This window comes from Scyliorhinus torazame, chromosome 29, assembly GCF_047496885.1.
Source record: "Scyliorhinus torazame isolate Kashiwa2021f chromosome 29, sScyTor2.1, whole genome shotgun sequence".
Classification (NCBI taxonomy): Eukaryota; Metazoa; Chordata; class Chondrichthyes; order Carcharhiniformes; family Scyliorhinidae; genus Scyliorhinus; species Scyliorhinus torazame.
In genome coordinates, this window is record NC_092735.1 from 11,624,565 (window position 1) to 11,646,595 (window position 22,031).

The window sequence follows — 22,031 nt, forward strand, 5'->3', positions numbered from 1 at the left end:
TCTCACTGGGATACGGATTCCACACACACTGACTCTCACTGGGATACGGGTTCCACACACACTGACTCTCACTGGGGTACGGGTCCCTCACACACTGACTCTCACTGGGATACGGGTTCCACACACACTGACTCTCACTGGGGTACGGGTCCCACACACACTGACTCTCACTGGAGTATGGGTTCCACACACACTGACCCTCACTGGGATACGGGTTCCACACACACTGACTCTCACTGGGGTACGGGTCCCACACACACTGACCCTCACTGGGGTACGGGTCCCACACACACTGACTCTCACTGGGGTACGGGTCCCACACACACTGACCCTCACTGGGATACGGGTTCCACACACACTGACTCTCACTGGGATACGGGTTCCACACACACTGACTCTCACTGGGATACGGGTTCCACACACACTGACTCTCACTGGGATACGGGTTCCACACACACTGACTCTCACTGGGGTACGGGTCCCACACACACTGACTCTCACTGGGGTATGGGTTCCACACACACTGACTCTCACTGGGGTACGGGTCCCACACACACCGACTCTCACTGGCGTACGGGTCCCTCACACACTGACTCTCACTGGGGCACGGGTCCCTCACACACTGACTCTCACTGGGGTACGGGTCCCTCACACACTGAATCTCACTGGGGTACGGGTTCCACACACACTGACTCTCACTGGGGTACGGGTCCCACACACACACTGACTCTCACTGGGATACGGGTTCCACACACACTGACTCTCACTGGGGTACGGGTCCCACACACACTGACTCTGGCTGGGGTACGGGTTCCACACACACTGACTCTCACTGGGGTACGGGTCCCTCACACACTGACTCTCACTGGGGTACGGGTCCCACACACACTGACCCTCACTGGGATACGGGATCCACACACACTGACTCTCACTGGGATACGGGTTCCACACATACTGACTCTCACTGGGATACGGATTCCACACACACTGACTCTCACTGGGATACGGGTTCCACACACACTGACTCTCACTGGGGTACGGGTCCCACACACACTGACTCTCACTGGGGTATGGGTTCCACACACACTGACTCTCACTGGGGTACGGGTTCCACACACACTGACTCTCACTGGGGTACGGGTTCCACACACACTGACTCTCACTGGGGTACGGGTCCCTCACACACTGACTCTCACTGGGGTACGGGTCCCACACACACTGACTCTGGCTGGGGTACGGGTTCCACACACACTGACTCTCACTGGGGTACGGGTCCCTCACACACTGACTCTCACTGGGATACGGGTTCCACACACACTGACTCTCACTGGGGTACGGGTCCCACACACACTGACTCTCACTGGGGTACGGGTTCCACACACACTGACTCTCACTGGGGTACGGGTCCCTCACACACTGACTCTCACTGGGGGTACGGGTCCCACACACACTGACTCTCACTGGGGTACGGGTTCCACACACACTGACTCTCACTGGGGTACGGGTCCCACACACACACTGACTCTCACTGGGATACGGGTTCCACACACACTGACTCTCACTGGGGTACGGGTCCCTCACACACTGACTCTCACTGGGGTACGGGTTCCACACACACTGACTCTCACTGGGGTACGGGTCCCACACACACACTGACTCTCACTGGGATACGGGTTCCACACACACTGACTCTCACTGGGGTACGGGTTCCACTAATACTGACTCTCACTGGGATACGGGCTCCACACACACTGACTCTCACTGGGGTACGGGTCCCTCACACACTGACTCTCACTGGGATACGGGTTCCACACACACTGACTCCCACTGGGATACACCTCCACAGGCTCCGACTCTCACTGGGGTACACGTCCTGTTCACATTGACCTCATTAGTTTATTTTGGGTCCAGTTCGCTGAGGACCCGGGTTTGATCCTGGCCCCGGGTCACTGTCCGTGTGGAGTTTGCACATTCTCCCCGTGTCTGAGTGGGTCCCACCCCCACAACCCAAAGATGTGCAGGGTAGGTGGATTGGCCGCGCTAAATCGCCCCTTAATTGGAAAAAAATAATTGGGCACTCTAAAGTTATTTAAAAAAAGGTAGGATGCTCTTTGTAAGGGCTGGCGTAGACTCGATGGGCCGAATGGCCTCCTTCTGCACTGTAAATTCTGTAATTCTGTGATCATCAATGTGACCATATGGCAATCTGGATCTTGTGTATCAAATACTGTTGGACCACAGAAGGCATCGCAGAGTCCAACTCTCCTGTCTCATCCCCACTGTCAAGTCAGACTTAAGGAGCAGGGAGCTGAGCGGATCTTTGATTTCCTTCCTCTGCTACCCCAGAAATTCTTCATGTGATAGGGGTGTCACTGACAAGGCCAGCATTTATTGCCCATCCCTAATTGCCCTGGAACTGGGTGGCTGGTAGAGCCATTTTACAGGGTAGTTAAGAGTGAGCTGATTTAACTATCAACTGATGAGCAGAGGCCAGGACACCAGGCTGGGAGTCTTTTTAAAAAAAAAATATTTTTTTTATTCTCCTCCTTTTTCCACATTTTCTCCCAAATTTACACCCAACAATAAACAATAATCGGTAACGAATGTAATGTCAATCCCCAAATCAATAACAACAATCCCATCCTCCCACCAAACCCCCAAACATTAGCCCGCATGTTAACATAAACAAATGACAAAGAGGAATCATCCATAGTCACCATTAACACATACAGCCCCCCTCCCCCAACCCTCCCAGCCTCCTCCCAGCCCCCCCTAATGTTCGATGTAATCCAATTCTCGAAAGTGCATAATGAATAACGCCCATGAATTGTACAACCCCTCCATCCTTCCCCTCAATTCAAATATGACCTTTTCAAGTGTTAAGAATTCCAGCAGGTCCCCCCGCCAGGCCAGGGCACTGGGTGGAGAGGTTGATCTCCACCCTAACAGGATCCGCCTTCGGGCGATCAACGAGGCGAAGGCTACAACATCTGCCTCCGCACCCGTTTCCAACCCCGGCTGGTCCGACTCCCCGAATATGGCCTCCCGAGGCCCCGGGTCCAGTTTCACGTGCACCACTTTAGAGATTACCCTAAAAACCGCCTTCCAGTAATCCTCCAGCTTTGGACAGGACCAAAACATATGAACGTGGTTTGCGCCCCCCCCCCCCCCCCCCCCCCCCCCCCCCCCCCGGCAATGTTCACACACATCTTCTACCCCCTCAAAGAGCCGGCTCATTCTCGCCCTTGTGAGATGCGCCTCTATACACCACCTTCAGCTGTATCAGAAAGCGTTCACCCTCCGGAGCACCTCACACCAGAACCCCTCCTCCATACCCTCTCCCAAATCTTCCTCCCACTTTGCCTTGATCCCTTCCAGCGGCGCCTTCTCCTCCTCCAAAATAGCTCCGTAAACCTCCGATACTACCCCCTTCTCCAGTCCCCCTGTCGTCAGCACCTCCTCCAGCAATGTGGAAGGCGGCTCTATTGGGAAGCCCTGATCTCCTTTCTGGCACAGTCTCGAACCTGCATGTATCTAAATATTTCCCCCTGCTCCAGCCCATACTTCGCTCCCAGCTCCTTCAATCCCGCAAAACGACCTCCAAGAAATAAATCTTTTAGCGTCCTAATTCCTTTCTCCTCCCATCTCCGAAAATTTCCATCCCACTTCCCTGGCTCAAATCTGTGGTTCCCCCGAATCGGCATTTCCCTTGACCCTGCCCCCAACCCGAAGTGCTGTCGAAACTGCCTCCAAATTCTCAATGAAGCTATTACTACCGGACTCCCTGAGTATCTCCCCGGGACCGTCGGGAGCAGCGCTGTCGCTAGCGCCTTCAATCCCGACCCCCTACACAAACTCTCCTCCATTCTGACCCCTCTGACCCAGCTCCGTACCTTCTCCGCATTCGCCGCCCAGTAGTAGTACATCAGGTTCGGAAGACCCAAACCCCCTGCCTGCCTTCCCCTCTGTAGTAGCACCTTTCTAACTCTGGCCACCTTCCCTCCCCATATGAACGAGGTAATCATCCCATCAATCTCTCTAAAATCGGCAGGCATTGAAAAATAAACAGAAATCGCAGCAACACGTTCATTTTAACCACCTGTACCCGACCCGCCAGTGACAGAGGGAGACCATCCCACCTTGCCAGATCGGCTTTCACTCTCCCCACCAAACTAGAAATGTTGTACTTACGGAGCTCCACCCAATCTCGAGCAACCTACACCCCCAGGTATCTATATCTGCCCTACGGAATGGCCCCCACCCCTGCCCCCACCCCCGGCCGAGACACCACAAAATACTCACTCTTGTCTAGATTTAGTTTGTACCCCGAGAAAGAGCCAAACACCCGAAGTATCTCCAGTATTCCCCCTATTGACACACTTGGTTCCGCAACGTATAATAACAAGTCATCGACATATAAGGACATCCTATGCTCTATCCCCCTCCCCGCACTATCCCTTTGCATGTCCTCGACCTTCTTAATGCGATGGCCAACGGCTCAATCGCGAGTGCAAACAGCAGGGGGGACATAGGACATCCCTGCCTAGTCCCACGGTGGAGAGTAAAGTATTCTGAGCTGATGTTGTTTGTGCGGACACTGGCCCTTGGCTCCTTATATAATAGCTTTACGCAGTTCACAAATCTTGGTCCAATCCCAAACCGCTCCAGAACTGCCATCAAGTACCCCCATTCTACCCGGTCAAACGCCTTCTCAGCGTCCAATGCCACAACCACCTCTGTTTCCTTCCCCTCCGCCGGTGCCATAATGACGTTCAATACTCTCCTAATGTTGGAAAAGAGCTGCCTCCCTCTCACAAACCTCATCTGATCTTCACCTATCACCTTTGGGAGGCACTCCTTCAGCCTACCCGCCAGTACCTTCGCCAATATCTTTGAGTCCATGTTTAAAAGTGATATGGGCCGATACAACCCACACTCCGTCGGATCCTTATCTTTCTCAAGTAACAGGGAAATCGATGCCTGCCCCAAAGTTTGTGGTAACACCCCCATCCCGATCACCTCCTCAAACATCCCCACCATCAGCGGTACCAGCTTATTTTTGAATTTTTTATAATACTCCACCGGAAACCCATCCCCGACTGCATCCTCCCAATCGCATTATTTATCTCCTGCTCCACTATCGCTCCCTCTAATGTAGCCCTTTCCCCCTCCCTTAACCTCGGGTACTCCAGCCCGTCTAGAAATTCCTGCATCTCCCGGCTTCCCCCAGGTGGCTCTGACCTGTACAACCTCTCATAGAATTCCTTAAAGACCTTGTTAACCTGATCTGGAGCTACCACCAACTTCCCTGCCCTGTCCCACACCTGGACAATTTCCCTTGCCGCAGCCTCCCTCTGGAGCTGACCCGCCAACATTCAGCCTTCCTTCTCTCCATGCTCATAAACTGCCCCCCTTGCTCGCCTCAATTGGCGTACCGCCTTCCTGGTAGATAGTCGGTCAAAGCTCGCCTGGAGTTCCTTCCTCTTTTCCAACTGCTGGGTCGCTATCTTCTGCATAACTCCTGTCTACCTCCAGCATCCCATCTATTACTCTCTGACTTTCCAAACTCTCCTCTTTGTCTAGCCTAGCCTTGAATGAGATCACCTCACCCCTCACCACCGCCTTTAAAGCCTCCCAGCCAACCGCCTTTGACACCTCACCCATGCAGTTAAAACCTACATATTCCTCGATTACTTTTTCAATTTTGTCACAGAAGCCTCGGTCCCCCAACAGTCCCACATCTAACTTCCACCCTGGTCTCTGTACCATCCCCTTCTCCGGCACCATATCAAAGAACAAAAAAACAAAGAAAAGTACAGCACAGGAACAGGCCCTTCGGCCCTCCAAGCCTGCGTCGACCATGCTGCCCGTCTGAACTAAAATCTTCTACACTTCCGGGGTCCGTATATCTCTATTCCCATCCTATTCATGTATTTGTCAAGATGCCCCTTAAATGTCACTATCGTCCCTGCTTCCACCACCTCCTCCGGCAGCGAGTTCCAGGCACCCACTACCCTCTGTGTAAAAGACTTGCCTCGTATATCTACTCTAAACCTTGCCCCTCGCACCTTAAAACTCTGCCCCCTAATAATTGACCCCTCTACCCTGGGGAAAAGCCTCTGACTATCCACTCTGTCTATGCCCCTCATAATTTTGTAGACCTCTATCAGGTCACCCCTCAACCTCCATCGTTCCAGTGAGAACAAACCGAGTTTATTCAACCGCTCCTCATAGCTAATGCCCTCCATAACCAGGCAACATCCTGGTAAATCTCTTCTGCACCCTCTCTAAAGCCTCCACATCCTTCTGGTAGTGTGGCGACCAGAATTGAACACTATACTCCAAGTGTGGCCTAACTAAGGTTCTATACAGCTGCAACATGACTTGCCAATTCTTATACTCAATGCCCCGGCCAATGAAGGCAAGCATGCCGTATGCCTTCTTGACTACCTTCTCCACCTGTGTTGCCCCTTTCAGTGACCTGTGGACCTGTACACCTAGATCTCTCTGACTGTCAATACTCTTGAGGGTTCCACCATTCACTGTATATTCCCTACCTGCATTAGACCTTCCAAAATGCATTACCTCACATTTGTCCGGATTAAACTCCATCTGCCATCTCTCCGCCCAAGTCTCCAAACAATCTAAATCCTGCTGTATCCTCCGACAGTCCTCATCGCTATCCGCAATTCCACCAGCCTTGGTGTCGTCCGCAAACTTACTAATCAGACCAGTTACATTTTCCTCCAAATCATTTATATATACTACAAACAGCAAAGGTCCCAGCACTGATCCCTGCGGAACACCACCAGTCACAGCCTCCAATTAGAAAAGCATCCTTCCATTGCTACTCTCTGCCTTCTATGATCTAGCCAGTTCTGTATCCATCTTGCCAGCTCACCCCATATCCCGTGTGACTTCACCTTTTGTACTAGTCTACCATGAGGGACCTTGTCAAAGGCCTTACTGAAGTCCATATAGCCAACATATATTGCCCTACCTGCATCAATCATCTTTGTGACCTCCTCGAAAAACTCTATCAAGTTAGTGAGACACAACCTCCCCTTCACAAAACCGTGCTGCCTCTCACTAATACGTCCATTTGCTTCCAAATGGGAGTAGATCCTGTCTCAAAGAATTCTCTCCAGTAATTTCCCTACCACTGACTTAAGGCTCACCGGCCTGTAGTTCCCTGGATTATCCTTGCTACCCTTCTTAAACAAAGGAACAACACTGGCTATTCTCCAGTCCACCGGGACATCACCTGAAGACAGTGAGGATCCAAAGATTTCTGTCAAGGCCTCAGCAATTTCTTCTCTGGCCTCCTTCAGTATTCTGGGGTAGATCCCATCAGGCCCTGGGGACTTATCTACCTTAATATTTTTCAAGATATTAAGATATTTTTCAAGCCCAACACTTTGTCTTTTTGGATCTCAATGTGACCCAGGCTATCTACACACCCTTCTCCAGACTCCACATCCACCAAATCCTTCTCTTCGGTGAATACTGATGAAAAGTATTCATTTAGTACCTCGCCCATTTCCTCTGGCTCCACACATAGATTCCCTTGGTTATCCTTCAGTGGGCCAACCCTTTCCTTGTCTACCCTCTTGCTTTTTATATACACGTGTAAAAAGCCTTGGGATTTTCCTTAGCTCTTTTTGCCAATTACTATTCATAACCCCTTTTAGCCCTCCTGACTCCTTGCTTAAGCTCCTTCCTACTTTCCTTATATTCCACACAGGCTTTGTCTGTTCCCAGCCTTCTAGCCCTGACAAACGCCTCCTTTTTCTTTTTGACGCGGCCTACAATATCTCTCGTTATCCAGGGTTCCTGAAATTTGCCATATTTATCCTTCTTCCTCACAGGAACATGCTGGTCCTGAATTCCTTTCAACTGACATTTGAAAGACTCCTACATGTCGAACATCTGCCCCCAATCTAGGTTCTTCAGTTCCCGCCTAACACTGTTATAATTAGTTAGTCTTCCCCCAATTTAGCACATTCACTCTAAGACTACTCTTATCCTTGTCCACCAGCACTTTAAAACTTACTGAATTGTGGTCACTGTTCCCGTCATGCTCCCCTACTGAAACTTGTACCACCTGGCCGGGCTCATTCCTCAATACCAGGTCCAGTACAGCCCCCTCCCTCGTTGGACTATCTACATATTGTTTTAAGAAGCCCTCCTGGATGCTCCTTACAAACTCTGCCCCGTCCAAGCCCCTAGCGCTAAGTAAGTCCCAGTTAATATTGGGGGAAGTTAAAGTCTCCCATCACAACAACCCTGTTGCTTTTATTCCTTTCCAAAATCTGTCTACCTATCTGCTCCCCTATCTCCCGCTGGCTGTTGGGAGGCCTGTAGTAAACCCCCAACATTGTGACTGCACCCTTCTTATTCCTGATCGCTACCCATATAGCCCCACTGCCCTCTGAGGTGTCCTCCCACAGTACAGCTTTGATATTTTCCCTAACCAGTAGCACAACTCCTCCAACCCTTTTACATCCCCCTCTATCCCGCCTGGAACGTTTAGCTGCCAATCCTGTCCTTCCTTCAACCAGGTCGCTGTAATGGCAACAACATCATAGTTCCAAGTACTAATCCAAGCTCTTAAGTTCATCGGCCTTATCGTAATACTTCTTGCATTAAAACATCTGCACTTCAGGCCACCAGACCCGCTGTTTTCAGCAACATCTCCCTGTCTGCTCCTCCTCAGAGACATACTGGCCCTATTCCCTAGTTCTCCCTCAATTGTTTCACCTTCCGACCTATTGCTCCGGTACCCACCCCCCTGCCATACTAGTTTAAACCCTCCCAATGCGGAGCAAGATCTGATATTGCAATTGCCGAATACTCCGACCCTTTAACCCCAGCCAGCAGCGCCATGAAAACGTTAATCCACGAGGACACATTATGGACCGCTGAGAAAAACGAGTACTCCCGCGCCGTCAGGCGCAGAAACCTCCAAGGGTCCACTCCTCCCATTTCCACCATTAGCCCAGCCAGCGCCTTCGGCCCCCCTGACGGGACTAGCGAGCGCAGCCGTGACCTGTCCAATTTTGGCTCCTACACCCAGTTCCAGTCCCGCCCCCCCCCCCACTATCAGTTTGTGTGTATCCAAGTCGGGGGTGGCCCCACACACCCTCTTCGCGAATCCCACATCGTCCCAATTTGGACCGTATACACTTACCAGCGCCACTAGCCTCCCCTCCAGCGCCCCTGTCACAATCATATACCTACCCCCGTGATCTGCAACCACCTTCTCCATCTGGAACCGTACCCTTTTGCTGACCATTACCGCTACCCCTCGAGCTCCTCCGTCAAATCCAGAATGAAACACCTGACTAACCCAGTCCTTTTTAAATCTCACCTGGTCCTTCACCCTCAGGTGAGTCTCCTGCAGCATTGCTACTTCGGCCTTCAAACTTTTAAGATGTGCCAGCATCCTGACCTCTTGACTGGGCCTCCCAGCCCCCTCATGTGACTATCCGAACTGGGGGTCTCTTAACGCCCCCCCCCCCTCCCCGCTGCTTCATATCCACCATCATCATACCACCGGGCCCTGCCCCATGAGCCTGACCTGTCCCTATCCATTATAACATCGAACCCCCTCCTCTCCTCCCAGAATCTCCCCCCCCCCCCTGCACTTCCCCCTCGAAAAAATCTCACCCAGTATCGATCCCCCCCCCACTTGCTCACCTCGTAGGCCCATCAAAACCTACTACCCAGGCTCCAATGTTCTCACCTCACCTCCGTTCACTAGCCGACTTTAGTTAGCTAGCGCGGGTAGTTCCCCTCTCCCCCAAAAAGCGTACCGTCCCCTCCCACCCAGTCCCAGAAGAAAAACAATCTAACCCATGCAATTCAATGAAATAACATATAACTGTTGCAACAAACAAAAAAGTAGCAAAAATGCCGATCAAACCAAACAAAAACTTTAACTCTATGACAATGTGAAGTTAAGTAAGTTACAATACAGGTCCATGAAAAGAAAGTTGTAGCATTTATACATTTTCCAGCTCCCCAATCACGGTCCACAGTCTCTTCCAGTTCCACTCCTCACTTCTGTCCCAAGCCTTCTGCCTTCATGAACGCCTCAGCCGCCTCCACCATTTCAAAATAAAAATCTTTGGCGTTGCACGTCACCCTCCGCTTCGCCGGGTACACCACACCAAATCGCAGTCCCTTGTTGTACCAAGCCGTCTTCACTCGGCTGAACGCCGCTCGTCTTTTTGCCAACTCCACCGTCAAGTCCTGGTAGATCCGAACTCCAGCACCATCCCGCTGCACCTCCCGCTTCTGCTTCGCCCAGCGTGACACCTTCTCCTTCATGTGGTACTTATGGAAGCAGATAATTACTGCTCTTGGCGGCTCGTTTACTTCGGATTTCGGCCTTAACAACCGATGAGCTCGGTCCAGTTCATACCGAGAGGGGTCTTCATCCTCCCCCATCAACTCCGCCAGCCTCTTTATCATAGAATTTACAGTGCAGAAGGAGGCCATTCAGCCCATCGAGTCTGTGCCGGCTCTTGGAAAGAGCTCCCGACCCAAGGTCAACACCTCCACCCTATCCCCGTAACCCAGTAACCCCACCCAACACCAAGGACAATTTAACATGGCCAATCCACCTAACCTGCACATCTTTGGACTGTGGGAGGAAACCGGAGCACCCAGAGGAAACCCACGCACACACGGGAAGAACGTGCAGACTCCACACAGACAGTGACCCAAGCCGGGAATCGAACCTGAGACCCTGGAGCTGTGAAGCAATTGTGCTAATCACCATGCTACCGTGCTGCCCCTTTTTTTTATATCAGTACAGTACTTAGCGAAGTACTCAGTTGGCCTTGAGCCCTCTGCCCCTTCGGGGAAGCCCACAATTCTCAGATTGTGTCGCCTCGAGCGGTTCTCCAAGTCCTCGAGCTTTGCTCGGAGTCCTCTGTTGACCTCCACCACCCTCTGTAGTTCGTCTCCCATCGAGGTGAACTGGTCGCTGTGCTGCGACACGGCCTCCTCCACTTCCTTCATTGTCTCGCCCTGCTCTCTCACCTCGGCCGATGTCTTTGCCACATCCACTGTCACCGGGGCGATTGCCTCCTCTCCCAATGACTTCAATGCGACCGCCATCTCCTTCCTCAACACCTCCATGTGCCTCGCAAACTGCTTGTCCAGCTCCACAGCCATCACCTATGTCATCCTTTCCACTGTAAGTAGTGCGGCCCCACCACGCGGTCTGGCATCCGCCATCTTGTCAGCACTTTTACTGGTCCTCTCATTCGACCGGGGGTGGGGGGGGGGGGGGGGGGGTCACCCGATGTGCGCTGCTCCCCCTTTACATCTGTGCTGGATTCAAGCCTCGCCTCAAGCCACGCTCCTCCCCCTCCGCTTGCTTCGGGCTTGATGCTCCTGCTCCTCCAGTCACGGGCGTCCCCACAGGCTCCAAACCTGCTCGACCTGGTGCCCATCCCTCAGGCCCCAACGGACAAAGAAATTGCAACCGGCGAAACCACGGGGAAACCCCCGGAAAACACTGAAATGCCGCCGACCGGCGGGAGCCTCTCTCCAGCCCGACCGCTCCGCTCGCGCACACCACTGAACACATTGAGCTACATTGACGCCTTGGGGACACTTGTAAATAAACCTTCCAACTCTGGCCTCTGTCTGGGATCAGCAGTTTGTTGGCTGGCAGGCTTGGGCCTTGCGTATGGGGCTGGGCCTCGCACTTGGGCCTGAGCTTTGAACTGGGGCCTGGGCCTTGCGCCTGGGGCTGGGCCTCACACTTGGGCCTGGGCTTTGACCTGTGGCCTGGGCCTTGCGCCTGGGGCTGGACCTCACACTTGGGCCTGGGCTTTGACCTGAGGCCTGAGCCGTGCACTCGGGGCCCTTGCTGGCAGTGCCCTGCCCTAGGACTGATGGGCAAGAAATCTAACTCTCTCCTTTTTTACCTGTTTGCAAACAGTGAGCGCCTGTTCATAGAGATGGCTGACCGGTTGGCGGAGGACGGTTGGAAGGAGCTCGGCTATGAATACGTGAACATAGACGACTGTTGGGCAGCAAAGAAGAGGGATTCGCACGGGCAGCTGGTTGCTGATCCCGATCGATTTCCCAGTGGAATTAAAGCTTTGGCTCAATACGTGAGTCAAGATTTTATCCCTTGTTACCCTTTGTGTGTGTGTGTGTGTGTGTGTGTGTGTGTGTGTGTGTGACCCTGACTATACCTTGGGGTGGCTTGATCATGTAGCTGCTGACTGACCTGGATGGGGTGAATGAGCGGCAATCTCCTTCTGCCAGAGAGAATTCCGTCAGTTCAGTAATAAAAGCAAAATACTGCGAGCCTGGAAATCTGAAATAAAAACAGGAACTCTGGGAAAACCCAGCCGGTCTGGCAACGCCTGTAGAGTGAGAAACAGAGTGAACGTTTCGAGTCTGTATGACCCTTCTTCAGAGTTCTGTCATTGTTTGTAGAATCATAGGCCGGGATTCCAACTCTGGCCTCTGCCTGGGGCCAGCGGTTTGTTGTCTGGCAGGCTTGGGCCTTGCACATGGGGTCGGGCCTCATGCTTGGGTCTGGACTTTGAACAGGGGCTGGGCCTTGCTCTGGTGCTGGGCCTTGCATTTGGGCCTGGGCTTTGGGGCCTGGGCCTTGTGCTGTGGCTGGGCCTCACACTTGGGCCTGAGCTTTGGGGCCTGAGCCTGGACTTTGAGCTGAGGCTGGGGCTTGCTCTGGGGCCTAGCCCTCACATTTGGGTCTAAGCCTTGAGCGGAGGCCTGGGCTGGAAAATGAATGAAATGAAAATGAAATGAAAATCACTTATTGTCACAAGTAGGCTTCAAATGAAGTTACTGTGAAAAGCCCCTAGTCGCCACATTCCGGCACCTGTTCGGGGAGGCTGGTACGGGAATTGAACCATGCTGCTGGCCTGCTTTGGCCTGCTTTAAAAGCCAGCTATTTAGCCCAGTGTGCTACACCAGCCCTAGATGGCACCCCTAGAGAACCTGCGGCATGGCAGGAGCCCATTCAGCCCTCTGAATCTATGCTAGCTCTCTGTAGAGCAATCCAGCCAGTCACATACACCCTCGCCTCCCCTCCCAGTCCCCAGCTCTATCCCCAAAATCCAGCAACTTTGTTTCCCTCAAGTGCCCATCCAGTTTCCCATTGAAACAATTTCTGCTACCACCACCCTCGTGGGAAATAGGTTTCAGGTCATAACCACCGGGCTGTGTAAAGAAAGTTCTTCCTCACACACCACCTGTATGTTTTGCTCCAAACCTTAAATCTGTGTCTCCGAGTCCCTGTATCATCGGCTGGCGGGAGCAGCTTTCCGTTCTCTACCTTGTGTAAACCTGTCGTAATCTTGATCTAACAGTTCAAAACTTTAGGCTCTTTTTGTGAGGGCCACGAAGAATCCAGCACGAGTTTCAAGGATACAAAGAAATAACATATATACACGCACACAACAGCAGCAACCTCGCTTGCTGCTTACTCCTTCCTGCTGGTTCCAAACTGGCCAGCTTTATTTATACAGGGAATCTGCTAATGATTTCTCCGCCCCCCTCATTGGGGAAGCTCATACTCCCACGGGATTGTGGGATTGTCATTAGTCCCCAGCCAATGGTAAGCAGGCAGGTTATAACATCCCTCCCCCCCCCCAAAGTCCAAGGAATCCACCGAAGACCCTGGCGAAGGAGGGCGTCGGAGTCGTTTTGCCGCAGGCCGGACACCATTTGCACGCGGCGCTGGAGCGGGGGGCGTGTAACGAGACTGAGACCGGCGCTTCCATGATGAACGGCGTAACGGTTGTACATCCACAGTCCGTGGGCCCAAGGATTCCACCTCTGATGCGTCCTGTGTCTCCATCTCGGAGTCAGAGTCTGCTGCCTCTGTCATCTCGGCGTCTCTATCTCCGCGCGGTTCTGTAACGACCTGCACAGGCTTTGAGTGAGGCACCAGAGGAAGATTGTGAGGACTACTTTCCACTGTGTCTGGTCTCTGCGGCTGTAGAAATGAGCTCCGGGGGCGGGGAATCTTTGGAAGGGATAATCTTCTGGACCGAACGTGGTCTACATGTTTGCGCTGGAGACGACCCTGGGCTTGCACCTGGTAAGATATAGGGCCCGTTTGGCGAAAGATTACCCCAGGGACCCACTGGGCATCACCAGCAAAATTGCGAACGAACACTGGGTCACCGGGCGCAAACTGCCGAATCGGCCGATGCCGAGAAAAACCCTGTCCCTACCGTTCTTGTGTGCGGCGTACTTTTGTGCCAATGTCCGGGAAAACCGTACTAAGGCGGGTGCGAAGTCTCCGGCCCATTAGGAGTTCTGCGGGAGCTACCCCAGTCACCGCATGGGGGGGTGGTCCTATATGAAAACAAAAAGCGAGCCAGTCTCGTGTCCATTGACCCAAAGACTGCTTCTTTAGGCCTTGTTTGAATGTCTGCACTGCGCGCTCCGCCAACCCATTGGAAGCCGGGTGGTAAGGAACGGTGCGGATATGGCGTATGCCGTTCATCTTCATGAACCTCGCAAACTCCTCACTGGTGAATGGAGTGCCGTTATCCGTGACCAGCACCTCGGGGAGGCCATGTGTACTAAAAGACAAACGCATCTTCTCAATTGTTGCGCAGGACGTTGTGCCAAGCATCTTATGCACCTCTAGCCATTTAGACTGGGCGTCGATTAATAAAAGGAACATGGATCCTTGAAAAGGGCCTGCGAAATCTGCATGTAAGCGCGCCCAAGGCCGCCCTGGCCATTCCCAGTGATGTAGGGGCGCGGCCGGCGGAAGCTTCTGATGCTCCTGACAAATGGAGCAGTTTTGGGCCACCTTCTCAATGTCGGCGTCGAGGCCTGGCCACCAAACAACTCCGGGCCAACATTTTCATTTTGGTCACACCTGGATGCCCATTGTGCAAGTCTCTTAGTATCAGCTCCTGTCCTTTTTCCGGGACAATCACACGCGTCCCCCACAAGAGGATGCCGTCTTCCACGCTGAATTCTGACAGCTTGGAGGAAAATGCCCGCAACTCGCCTGGGAGCTGTCTATGCTGCCCTCCATAAGGACTATGTGCCGAACCTTTGAGAGGACTGGCTCCGTCTGGGTCCACTCACGGATCTGTGATGCCGTGACAGGCAAGGTGTCCATAAAATTTAGGGTTGCAACCACCTCACCGGTCATGGGGGTCGACATGGGGCCGGTTGATAAAGGCAATCGGCTCAGTGCATCGGCATTCGCTATCTGCGTTCCTGGTTTGTGCTCCAGAGAATACTCGTATGCAGCAAGCAACAAAGCCCAGCGCTGGATCCGTGCGGAAGCAATGGGCGGTATTGGCTTATCCTCTCTGAAAAGTCCCAGCAGAGGCTTAAAGTCACGATAGTGAAATGGTGGCCGTACACGTACTGGTGGAAACGTTTCACCGCAAAAACCACTGCCAAGCCCTCCTTCTCGATCTGCGCGTACTTTTTCTCCGCTGCAGTCAATGTGCGGGAGGCGAAAGCTATCGGTCGCTCGGCCCCGTTCTCCATCTTGTGGGACAGGACGGCCCCAATACCATACGGGGATGCATCACATGTGACGAGCAAAGGCTTTCCAGGATCATAGTGGGTTAGTAACCTAGACGACAACAATTGCTGTTTTACCCGCTGGAAAGCGGTTTCTTGCGGCTGACCCCAAACCCAGGTGTGATTTTTCTTTAGCAGAAGTTGCAAAGGGGCCAGCGTAGTTGCCAGATTGGGGAGGAACTTCCCGTAATGGTTTACGAGGCCGAGAAAAGAACAAAGATGCGAAGTGTCAGTCGGGGCGGGGGCCTGTTGAATCGCACGCACCTTCTCTGCGACGGGGTGCAAACCTTCGCGGTCCACCCGATAACCCAGGTAGACTACTTCCTTCGCCTGAAAGACGCACTTTGTGCGATGTAAACGGACTCCAGCCTCCGAAAAGCGTCTAAGGACAGCCTCCAGATTTTCCAAATGTTCCTGCTCCGACGTCCCTGTGATCAAAACGTCATCTAAGTCACACAGCAACACATGGTAAACCTCTCAAAATGCCCTCCATAACACGCTGAAAAATAGCGCAGGCAGAGGATACTCCAAAGGGCAAACATGTATATTCATACAGGCCCCGGTGTGTAATAATCGTTATATATGGTCGGGAGGCAAGGTCCAGCTCCAACTGCAGGTAGGCGTGACTCGTATCTAATTTTATGAACGAGAGTCCGCCTGCAAGCTTCGCGTAGAGATCCTCTATGCGAGGCATTGGATATCGGTCGAGTCGGGAAGCCGTATTCACTGTAAGTTTATAGTCGCCACTCAAGCGAACTGTGGCATCTGGCTTCATTACAGGTACAATTGGTGCTGCCCAGTCAGCGAAGCGAACAGGCCTGATAATACCCAAACTCTCCAAACGAGTGAGCTCCCCTTCTACCTTCTCGAGCAAGGTGTAAGGCACCGGGCGCGCCCGGAAATAGCGCAGTGTGGCTCCTGGTTCGACTTGGATACGGGCTACGGCCCCTTTTATTTTCCCCAAACCGGGCTGGAATACATCTGGGTATCATCTTAGCACCTCAGTCAACCCTCCAGAAACTGTTCGGAGGATGTGCTGCCATTGCAACCGCAAATGGCGCAACCAGTCCCGACCCAACAGGCTGGGCCCATGGCTGCGCACCACGATAAGTGGGAAATGCCCCTCCTGGCGTCCATAAACAACAGGGGTTATCATAGTTCCTGCAATATCCAATGGTTCCCCCGTGTAGGTGGCCAACCTGGCCTGTGTCGGTTAATGTAAGGGTCTGTATACCCTGCTTGATGTGGTCGAATGTCCTCTGGGCGATCACGGAGACCGCTGCGCCAGTGTCCAACTCCATCTCAAGCGGGTGGCTATTGACCCGTACTGTCACCTTAATGGGGGCCACACGGGGAGCTGCCACACAATGCAGCTGCAGGCAGTCGTCCTCCGCCTCCACATCCTCAGGAGTAGTCGCCGCAGGTTCATCCACATGGAAGATACAGCCCCTGGGCTGGTCACAGTTCCGGTCGGAACGACGGCGCCTCTGGCGCCCCCAGGACCGGCGTCCGCGACGGGGTTGGCACCTACAAGTCTGACACGGACATGGCTCCTCATCCATTGGTTCTGGAGAAGGCTCGCTTCGGGGAGGAATGTCCGACGGCCACTGGCGTCGATCCGGACGTCGTCTCGCCAAAGGTATCGCAGGAGTGCGGGGGGGACGTTTTCGGACAGAAGGGGTTGCGCCCCAAGGCATGCACTTCCATTCCCTGTATTCCTGCACTCCTCGTTCTGCGCTCTCTCGGGACAACGCTATTTGAATGGCCTGTTGAAAAGTCAATGTTGGTTTAGCAACAACTTTCTCTGGGTGGCCGCATTGTTAATACCGCAAACCAAACGGTCGCGTAACATTTCTGACAAGGTCTCACCATAGTCACAGTATTCCGCAATCCTGCGTAGCCTGGATAGAAAGTCGGCAAGGGATTCCACTGGGGTCCTCTCAGCGGTATTAAACCGGTAACGTTGGACTATCGTGGACGGGGTTGGGTTAAAATGCTACCCCACTAAATTCACAAGTTCATCAAACGTTTTGGTGTGCGGCGCAGCTGGGTACATAAGGCTCCTAATCACCCCAAACGTATGCGGGCCACAGGCGATGAGCAATATGACCACCTGGCGCTCGTTTTCAGTGATACTGTTTGCCCGGAAATAGTAACGCATCCGTTGTGCGTACTGGTTCCAGCTTTCCAGCGCAGCATCAAAAACATCCAAACGTCCGTACAGAGGCATGGTATAATAGAAAACAACTTCCAACCTGTATCCAACAAAAATCCAGGGAGGTGGCTTCAGCAGTGTAGACAGCTATTTACTTTAACCCTCGTCGCCAGTTTTGTGAGGGCCACAAAGAATCCAGCACGAGTTTCAAGGATACAAAGAAATAACATTTATTTACAATAGCAACCTCGCTTACTCCTTCCTGCTGGTTCCAAACTGGCCAGCTTTATTTATACAGGGAGTCTGCTAATGATTTCTCCGCCTCCCACCCCCCCCCTCATTGGGGAAGCTCATACTCCCACAGGATTGTGGGATTGTCATTAGTCCCCAGCCAATGGTAAGCAGGCAGGTTTTCACAGCTCTTAAAAAGAAACTTTCCAAATTAGTAGCACTTCCCCAACCCTTTTCCCACAATGCAGTAAGTGTTCATCTCTGTGCCTTTATCCAGATCCCTTTTGAAAGTTGCCACTGACCCTGCGTCCGTCGCCATTTCGGGCAGTGTCTTCCAGATCATCACAACTTGCCGTGTCTAAAAGAATTCTCCTGACTTTGCCAAGGACTTTAGTAAGTCTGTGTCCTCTGGCAACTGGCTATGAGACCATAAAATGTAGGAGTAGGAGTAGGCCATTCGGCCCATCAGGTCTGCTCCACCATTCAATGAGATCATGGCTGATCTTTATTTTATTCATTTTTTAATAAATGTACGCTATCTAATTATTTTTTTTCAATTAAGGGGCAAATTAGTGTGGCCAATCCATCTACCCTGACAATCTTTGGGTTGTGGGGATGAGACCCACGCAGACACGGGGAGAATGAAACTCCACACGGACAGTGACCCGGGATCGAACCTGGGACCTCGGTGCCGTGAGGCAGCAGTGCTAACCACTGCGCCACCATGCCGCCCCAGATCATGGCTGATCTGATATAATCCTCAACTCCACTTCTGTCTATCTCAGCCTTGAACATACTTTTTTTTTTTATTAAATATTTTATTGAAAATTTTTGGTCAACCAACACAGTACATTGTGCATCCTTTACACAACATTATAACAACACAAATAACAATGACCTATTTTATAAACAAAAAATGAATAAATAATAAATAACAAAAATGAAAACTAGCCCTAATTGGCAACTGCCTTATCACAAGTAACACTCTCCAAAAATATAATTTAACAGTCCAATATATAATTATCTGTAGCAACGACCTATACAGTATATATTAACAACCCTGAGAGTCCTTCTGGTTCCCCCCCCCCCCCCCCCCCCACCCCCGATCCTGGGCTGCTGCTGCTGCCTTTTTTCCATTCCGTCTATCTTTCTGCGAGGTATTCGACGAACGGTTGCCACCGCCTGGTGAACCCTTGAGCCGACCCCCTTAGGACGAACTTAATCCGCTCTAGCTTTATAAACCCCGCCATGTCATTTATCCAGGTCTCCACCCCGGGGGGCTTGGCTTCTTTCCACATTAGCAATATCCTACCCCGGGCTACTAGGGACGCAAAGGCCAAAACATCGGCCTCTCTCGCCTCCTGCACTCCCGGCTCTTGTGCAACCCCAAATATAGCCAACCCCCAGCTTGGTTCGACCCGGACTCCTACTACTTTTGAAAGCACCTTTGTCACCCCCATCCAAAACCCCTGTAGTGCCGGGCATGACCAAAACATATAGGTATGATTCGCTGGGCTTCTCGAGCACCTCGCACACCTATCCTCCACCCCAAACAATTTACTGAGCTGTGCTCCAGTCATATGTGCCCTGTGTAATACCTTAAACTGAATCAGGCTTAGCCTGGCACACGAGGACGACGAGTTTACCCTGCTTAGGGCATCTGCCCACAGCCCCTCCTCGATCTCCTCCCCCAGCTCTTCTTCCCATTTCCCTTTTAGTTCATCTACCATAGTCTCCCCTTCGTCCCTCATTTCCCTATATATATATCTGACACCTTACCATCCCCCACCCATGTCTTTGAGATCACTCTGTCCTGCACCTCTTGTGTCGGGAGCTGCAGGAATTCCCTCACCTGTTGCCTCGCAAAAGCCCTCAGTTGCATATACCTGAATGCATTCCCTTGGGGCAACTCATATTTCTCGGTCAGCGCTCCCAGACTCGCGAACTTCCCATCCACAAACAGATCTTTCAGTTGCGTTATTCCTGCTCTTTGCCACATTCCATATCCCCCATCCATTCCCCCCGGGGCAAACCTATGGTTGTTTCTTATCGGGGACCCCCCCAAGGCTCCAGTCTTTCCCCTATGCCGTCTCCACTGTCCCCAAATCTTCAGTGTAGCCACCACCACCGGGCTTGTGGTGTAGCTCCTCGGTGAGAACGGCAATGGGGCTGTCACCATAGCCTGTAGGCTAGTCCCCCTACAGGACACCCTCTCTAATCTCTTCCACGCCGCTCCCTCCTCCTCTCCCATCCACTTACTCACCATTGAAATATTAGCGGCCCAATAATACTTACTTAGGCTCGGTAGTGCCAGCCCCCCCTATCCCTGCTACGCTGTAAGAATCCCTTCCTCACTCTCGGGGTCTTCCCGGCCCACACAAAACCCATGATGCTCTTTTCAATCCTTTTAAAAAAAAGCCTTCGTGATCACCACCGGGAGGCACTGAAACACAAAGAGGAATCTCGGGAGGACCACCATCTTAACCGCCTGCACCCTCCCTGCCATTGACAGGGATACCATATCCCATCTCTTGAAATCCTCCTCCATCTGTTCCACCAACCGTGTTAAATTTAACCTATGCAATGTGCCCCAATTCTTAGCTATCTGGATCCCCAGGTAACGAAAGTCCCTTGTTACCTTCCTCAACGGTAGGTCCTCTATTTCTCTACTCTGCTCCCCTGGATGCACCACAAACAACTCACTTTTCCCCATGTTCAATTTATACCCTGAAAAATCCCCAAACTCCCCAAGTATCCGCATTATTTCTGGCATCCCCTCCGCCGGGTCCGCTGCGTATAGTAGCAAATCGTCCGCATACAAAGATACCCGGTGCTCTTCTCCTCCCCTAAGTACTCCCCTCCACTTCTTGGAACCCCTCAACGCTATCGCCAGGGGCTCAATCGCCAGTGCAAACAATAATGGGGACAGAGGGCATCCCTGCCTTGTCCCTCTATGGAGCCGAAAATATGCAGATCCCCGTCCATTCGTGACCACACTCGCCACTGGGGCCCTATACAACAGCTGCACCCATCTAACATACCCCTCTCCAAAACCAAATCTCCTCAACACTTCCCACAAATAATTCCACTCCACTCTATCAAATGCTTTCTCGGCATCCATCGCCACTACTATCTCCGTTTCTCCCTCTGGTGGGGCCATCATCATTACCCCTAACAACCTCCGTATATTCGTGTTCAGCTGTCTCCCCTTCACAAACCCAGTTTGGTCCTCGTGGACCACCCCCGGGACACATTCCTCTATTCTTATTGCCATTACCTTGGCCAGGACCTTGGCATCTACATTTAGGAGGGAAATAGGTCTATAGGACCCGCATTGTAGCGGGTCCTTTTCCTTCTTTAAGAGTAGTGATATCGTTGCTTCAGACATAGTCGGGGGCAGTTGTCCCCTTTCCTTTGCCTCATTAAAGGTCCTCGTCAGTACCGGGGCGAGCAAGTCCACATATTTTCTATAGAATTCGACTGGGAATCCATCCGGTCCCGGGGCCTTTCCCGCCTGCATGCTCCTAATTCCTTTCACCACTTCTTCTACCTCGATCTGTGCTCCCAGTCCCACCCTTTCCTGCTCTTCCACCTTGGGAAATTCCAGCTGATCCAAGAAGCCCATCATTCTCTCCCTCCCATCCGGGGGTTGAGCTTCATATAATTTTTTATAAAATGTCTTGAACTCTCCATTCACTCTCTCCGCTCCCCGCTCCATCTCTCCTTCCTCATCCCTCACTCCCCCTATTTCCCTCGCTGCTCCCCTTTTCCTCAATTGGTATGCCAGCAACCTGCTCGCCTTCTCCCCATATTCGTACTGTACACCCTGTGCCTTCCTCCATTGTGCCTCTGCAGTGCCTGTAGTCAGCAAGTCAAATTCTACATGTAGCCTTTGCCTTTCCCTGTACAGTCCCTCCTCCGGTGCTTCCGCATATTGTCTGTCCACCCTCAAAAGTTCTTGCAGCAACCGCTCCCGTTCCTTACTCTCCTGCTTCCCTTTATGTGCCCTTATTGATATCAGCTCCCCTCTAACCACCGCCTTCAACGCCTCCCAGACCACTCCCACCTGGACCTCCCATTATCA

The 22,031-nt window shown here is 52.3% G+C and overlaps 1 protein-coding gene across 3 annotated transcripts in view; it reads left to right on the forward strand.

The window, feature by feature from the left end:
• Window positions 1-22,031, forward strand: part of naga (N-acetylgalactosaminidase, alpha) — a 125,313-nt gene that overhangs the window by 70,983 nt on the left and 32,299 nt on the right. For all 3 annotated transcript variants that reach the window (XM_072492062.1, XM_072492061.1, XM_072492063.1), the window contains exon 3: window positions 11,960-12,134. In XM_072492062.1, the coding sequence (XP_072348163.1) occupies window positions 11,960-12,134 (175 nt within the window). The remainder of the gene's footprint in view (window positions 1-11,959; window positions 12,135-22,031) is intronic.